This window comes from Misgurnus anguillicaudatus, chromosome 6, assembly GCF_027580225.2.
Source record: "Misgurnus anguillicaudatus chromosome 6, ASM2758022v2, whole genome shotgun sequence".
NCBI classification, from domain to species: domain Eukaryota; kingdom Metazoa; phylum Chordata; class Actinopteri; order Cypriniformes; family Cobitidae; genus Misgurnus; species Misgurnus anguillicaudatus.
Window position 1 is genome coordinate 1,062,238 of NC_073342.2, and position 6,305 is coordinate 1,068,542.

A 6,305-nucleotide genomic window follows, 5' to 3' on the forward strand; every position below is an offset into this window, starting at 1 on the left:
ATACATTTTATCGTGATTAATCGTGAAACCGGTAATCATCCCATCCCAACTACCAACCTAACTCTACCTCGGCTGGTGTAAACACAACATTAGGTTGATATGCTAATTTAAAAAGGCTATAGAGGCGTCAAGCGTGAGTGATTTCAATGTTAAGTCAATATAAAGACACGTTGATGCGCGTCTGAAGGTCTCGTGGCGCAGTAGACACAATTCCGCCTCATATCAATTTCGCAAATTGAGCGTCTGGCGTAGAGGTCGACCAATATGACTTTTTCTCTGCCCGATGCCAATATTTAGAAATCAGGGGAGCCGATGGCCGTTATGTTTGGCCGATTTTCTATAAGTACATAATAATCAAAATGTTCTCATCATTAGCAGATATTTTAAATGTAAAAATGTCACTATTTAAGTCAAAGTATTTAAAAAAATTATGACTGGTCTTTCTGAAGAGTTTTACAACCTCCACTGCACCATGCATTTATCAGACACAGATATTACCTGACACTCTGCTGTCATCATCTTTGATCAGTTTTTTATCATGACTTTTATTGCTTTATAGGATAAAATCCCATTTGGTAGACCTGATAAAATATTTATTCATCATAAAGTTAACATGGTAAATGTCTATGTTTTTTTAGTTGAGACTGTTATTTAGGGCAAATCTTTCATTTCTGAGAGGCTATAAGTGACTGATTGGGCTGACAGTGATGTCTTGTGAGTTTAGTGTTGGGACAGATCTGTTGTTTCAACCGTTCATTCAAACGAATCCGTTCAAAGGAGTCAGTTCGCGAATCGGACGCATTGTGTTGTAATCCAGGCTGAGCAGCGCAAAACTGTAAACAAAGTGTTACTGTAACAACACGAAAAACATTTCCTCGGTGGATATGATTTGGTCTTCCGACCTTTCGCCATCGAGTCAGTTTTGTTTTGAGTAATAAAAGTAGGGAGACAGTTTAAAGACAGAAAGCGTGCGCGCGGCTCTGCTCTCTCTGTCACGCAAAGAAAGAGCATCATCACTCATTAAATCACATGAAATGAGCCTAATCTTTGCACGGACAGTGCACCGCGAGACATAAGCCCGTCGCGCTGTTGTACTGGCTGCTTAATTCGCACGATCCCGCCATCGTTTACTAAAGCTGTTTGTGAACAAGGCACGGCTGCACACACACGGGAGCAATCTGCTTGCAGCAAGAGGCAGCATCACGAGTTCTACAACAACGCTTAGGTGCCCGCAGATGCCACTGCCTATTAAACGGCCTAATTTTGCAGCAAAATCGGCCAAAGCCGATTTTTTTAAATATGCCAAAAATCGGCCAACTAATCGGCCGGCCGATAAATCTGTCGACCTCTAGTCTGGCGTGCTACGCGCGAATGGTGCTTTTTGCGTTTGACGCAAATTTGCGGCTGATGCAGAGTTGAAAAATGTGAACTTTCGCGGATTTTCATGCCGCCTTAACCAATCAGGAGACTGCTTGCTGCTGTGGCGGCAGCCCCGTCCGGAGTCACTCATTCAACATGAAGGAACGCTTGATTTTGTCTGTAAGCAGTCACCCGGAGCTATACGACACAAGTTCTTATTTCTATAGAGACAGGAATAAAAAGGACCTTGCTTGGAAGAGTGTCAGTGAGGACATTGGTAAGTTGTAAATACACATTTTCACTTGTCACGTGACGTTTATCGACCTGCGCTGTTTATTTCCCCCCATAGTAAGGTGACCAAATACAAACCGGTAACTCTCTCGAAAAATGTACAATCAACATTAGCCATATTGCAAACAGACAACCGCATAGCACTTGTTCCTCCCACAAGAAGCGGATTTTGCCTCTGTCGTGCGTCAAATGCTTGCTTTTGACGCGCGAATACATACAGACTGTTCAAGCGGCAAACTAGGCGCAGTAGACGCGATTTTGACATTTTGACGCCTCAAACGCGGTTGGTGTAAACGCAGCATAATGCAACCCATATAATATATGTCTGTTATTCCTGTATTATTCCTTGCGCTACTCCAATTTATCTCCTATATATTACTGTGTTTTAAAGAAAATTAAATCATATTTACACTTTTAAGTTTAATTATTTTGTCATTCATCACATTTTGTCGTTTAGACACATTTATCATATTGTGTCTAAAGAGTAAGTGTTAAACATGTACCTTGCCAGAGGTTGCTGTGGACTCTTCACTCACAGCAGAGATGTTGAGGTCTGATTCCGAGTCTTCATCCTTTACACCTGAAAGACAAACACATCTGCTCAGCTGACCTGTCCAACATATCACAAAGGATTTGCTTTATAAGAATTCAAAGTAATACCATCATCCAGAATAATTTCCTTCAGCGTCTCATCACTGTCCTGTCTCTGGACATCTTGTGTAACACTGGCGTTAAGAGCGTCTCTCTCCGCAGGGGTCAACAGCTTCTGTCTGAGTGGTCTGATGTTGAACGCTTGAAACACTTTGTCTGTTACACTAGAGATGGGCTCTTGCAGCGTCACGGCCGGCGGACCGGCTTCAGTACCCGCCGAGCGCTGTTCCAGTGCGACCTCATCATCTTTCAGGGCCATTCTCTCCTCTTTCCTGATGCACTCCAGCTCCAGCTGGATCTCTTTGTACTTCATGAGAAGATCCTCAAAGCTCTCATCTACTGTCTCTGCTTTAGAAAGTCCACTCACTGGCCTTCTCATCTGACATCTGCCACCCATTTTCTCTGAGAACAGCAGTTAAGAACCAAACAACAGAGAATCATACAACTAATAACTTTTGACTAAAATAAAAATACATGGCACATTTTTTCTTCATTTTTAAGAAAACAGACTAAAAACGTTAATGACATCATTTTGCTCTCAAGGCGTATGCATGCTGTCCAATCCATCGCTCTTGAAAATTTATCGTATGCTACCTTCACATGGTTTTTCTCACTTTTCAAGTTGTGATTAAAGAGCAAATTAAGATTCCGCATAGGATCTGCACTGTAGGCTATGCGTAGGCTGACGCACACAAAAACGTGACCGCGTGTCCGTTCTACGTGGATCCCAAGCGCTGTTACTGGTCCGGTAGAACCCCTCCCTTTAGGTCAAATACAATCTGCGTCGCATTTCCTCAAAGGATTTCCACTTACGACATTAGAAACAAAGATGGGCCAAGTTGAGGAGTGATATTTAACACAAGTTGCAACAATAGTCGCTGTCCATTTACCTCTTTTTACTGGCCAAGCTACTTATTCTTTGGCTGTTGCACTGCTATTATGGGTTACACATGTCGAAACTGTGCTAGCGGTCTGGTTGTGTAATTGCACGTTGACCCACAAGTATGAATGAAAACTGAAGCGTAGACAAAGCAGCGTAGGGACCAGTTTATGCATTGAATCATGCATAATCATGTTATTCTGGAGGTACTGATATTAAATCCTGGCTTTTACTACTGCTTTGGGAGCTCATCTTTTAAACATGGTAAGGAGCGTTACATTTCCGATTATGCAATTGAGGTATTTGGCCAATCACAATGCACTCGATAGCTGGCCAATCAGATCACATTGCGCTTTTTCTAAACGATGAGCTTTGTACAAATGGTTGCGTTAAAGAAGGGCAGGACTTAGGAGTTATATTAATGTACGGTACGTGAAAAATAAAGTGTTTTCACATTGCATTACACCAAATACACAAAGTAATGTGCTTTTTAACCGCACAATATTGGTCCTTTAAAGAGGTGGTGGGATTCCACCACTTGTTGGCCTTTTTTTGTTGTTGACAATTTTACATTTCCTTTGGTGTGTAAGTGTGTATTAGTACTGGGTGTGCCTCATACATTCTGAAAAGTGACGCTGCTGGCACTTTAAACGCCCCCTGGTGGCTGGATGCAGTAACAATCATAAACCCTGCACTCTCCGTGCAAACGAACGGGACTCTGGTCAAAATTTAAAATACAAAATCTATTTGTAATAAATAAGTTGCGAAAATGACTCAATCTGTCACTTGTTGCGAGTAGCTTGAGTCCGGTTGCGTAAAAGCGCACTTACAGAAAAACGATGTGCTAAAGTTCTTTATGCTTTAAAATTTATTGTACTTTTTAAATGGCATGATTTACAATGACGCGCAAATGCCATCTCGGTCAACTGTCTGAAACACGAGCTAAACTCTTGTACTGCAGTGTCCAGCTTACTTGCAGAATATCATTGACGTTGATAATTGAACAGATTAACCGATCGACCCCTTATCAATATCGGTTATAAAAAAAATCTCTATTGTTCGATCACTAGAATGGTCAATATAATAAATAAATTTTATCCATTCAATTGTGGCAATAAATACCCGTATGAGTTAATATTCATACGATTCGAAAACTGTATTGTACAGAATAATGTTCCTATGCACATAATCACGCACACATATATGTACATAACAATACTCTCTCTATCGTAGTACGTGTTACTGAAATGTAATTGCAAATAAATAAAACTCTGGGGGTTTGAACGTTCTGACAGGCAAAGAAAAGCGTGCAAGTGACTAAGCAGAAAGTGAAGCTTCGTTTCTCATTGGTCACATGATTTCTGCGTTAACACAAGCTTTAAATCAAGGCTTCATCTGACACGCCAATTTTTGCTTGACACAAACAACAAAGCCTCAATTCAAATGTAACATCACTACTGCAAAGCACGCCACACTGGATACAGGGCTGCATCGTTGCTAAACTTTGGTGTACTGCCTTGAAACTTGGAATATGCCATCATGGTACAAAGACATGAAACTAACATAGCTATCTTTACTGATAACTTCTGTATTAATTGGTCTAAAAACATGAGGTTTTACCAATTTTTTTTAAACTGCTCTCCCAAACTCAACTACATTTACTTTTGTGCTCTTGTTGGGTTTGTCTCCATAATTGCAGCTATATTTGGCCTGTAGTTATTGGTTTGTAGTTCAACGTACAAATATAAAGTCTAAAATTAATACAAGTATACAAAAACTCATTTTAAGTTTCGGTTTTCGGTCAAGTGCACCCAAGATATTTCAGTATCTGCCCAGAATTTTCATTTCGGTGCATCACTGGCATTTACATGTAAGAATTTAAATGATTATTTTGGCTCTTACGGTTGTTTGAACTTCCTGTGTGTTCTGTGCCACCTGTTCTGGGCTGACTGCCGAGAGAGTTTTGCTCAGGCATCAACAGAAGTTATTTCCTCTCTTTCTCCCATGCTCATGAACTGCATGCTCACACACATACCTTACATAAATAGCAACACATTAATATCTATACGTTAGTGAGCATTAAAGCTCTAGACACATGTTAATTGCTTAACCAGTAAAAGTTTGTTTGTTATCTGAATGGTATAAAAGGTCCATGATTTGCTTTAAACGTCTGTGTCCTTTCTGTTCTTCGCTGAGCTCGGTGGTCTTACTCATGAAATCTATGCAGCAGCCAAACTGAATCATACAAATGATCTAACAGGTGGGAAATGTTCATGAAAAATATGTTTGTTTTTGTTGCAAGAAACATTGAGTAAGTTTTAAAGTGGACTTTGCCAATTTAATATTACACAATAAAGGTAAGCAATGGAATACATTAATTCATCCTCCTATGACAGCACAGTGAGATGATAGTAACTTAGTATGGGTTACAGTTACAGTGGTGTGATACCACCCACGTACTTAATTACCGTACTAATTTATTTACCATGGTATCACCTCCACGAGATCTCATGGAGACTCGTGGTATTTAAAGGGCATGTGTCTAAACAACGTGGTATTACACTTGTACTTTGGGCTGGTGTAAGGATACGTTTCTCTGATCGGTTGCCGTGATTCTCCGTGAATCGCTCCGTCCAGTCGCGTGTCCAGTCTGACGCTCTGCGCCCTCGGTATCTGAAGCGGCCCAACGCGCCGTGACTGCGCTCCCAGAAGCCGGAGCCCTGCCGGAGTCCGGCGGGGAAGGGCGGATGAGGGCCGGCGGGTATCAAGCCTCTCATCGGCACCGGTGCGCTGTTATTTATCATGTGTCCGGGTACACGCGCCCTCTTGTTCATCGCGGGGCGGTTGTTTCGGGCGCGTCGCGGAGGCCGTGCGTCTTGCGACTGCTGTTTCTGCGGCTCATCGTCGAAGATTTCCCCGTCCTCTAGCTCGCCATCCTCTTTAGGAGATGAACAGGTCGAGTTTACCTCCATTTCTGGTTCTGACCGACACTTAAATAACTTAGGCTTTAATTGTGTTTCATCGTAAATTATGTTTTAAGAACGTCGCGTCAGCTCGACGAAACAGCTCTCATAGATCAACACACTTCCCTGCTGGTCTACATCTAAACATCGCGAGACTACAC

At 41.7% G+C, this 6,305-nt stretch overlaps 1 protein-coding gene across 1 annotated transcript in view; it reads right to left on the reverse strand.

Annotated features, from left to right (window-relative positions):
• Positions 1-6,305, reverse strand: part of LOC129434267 (zinc finger C3H1 domain-containing protein) — a 29,797-nt gene extending 23,492 nt beyond the window's left edge. The window contains exons 1-3 of the mRNA XM_055193196.2: positions 5,772-6,305; positions 2,311-2,703; positions 2,154-2,230 (exon numbers count right to left, since the gene is read on the reverse strand). Of these exons, the coding sequence (XP_055049171.1) occupies positions 2,154-2,230; positions 2,311-2,703; positions 5,772-6,153 (852 nt within the window). The 5' untranslated portion in view covers positions 6,154-6,305. The remainder of the gene's footprint in view (positions 1-2,153; positions 2,231-2,310; positions 2,704-5,771) is intronic.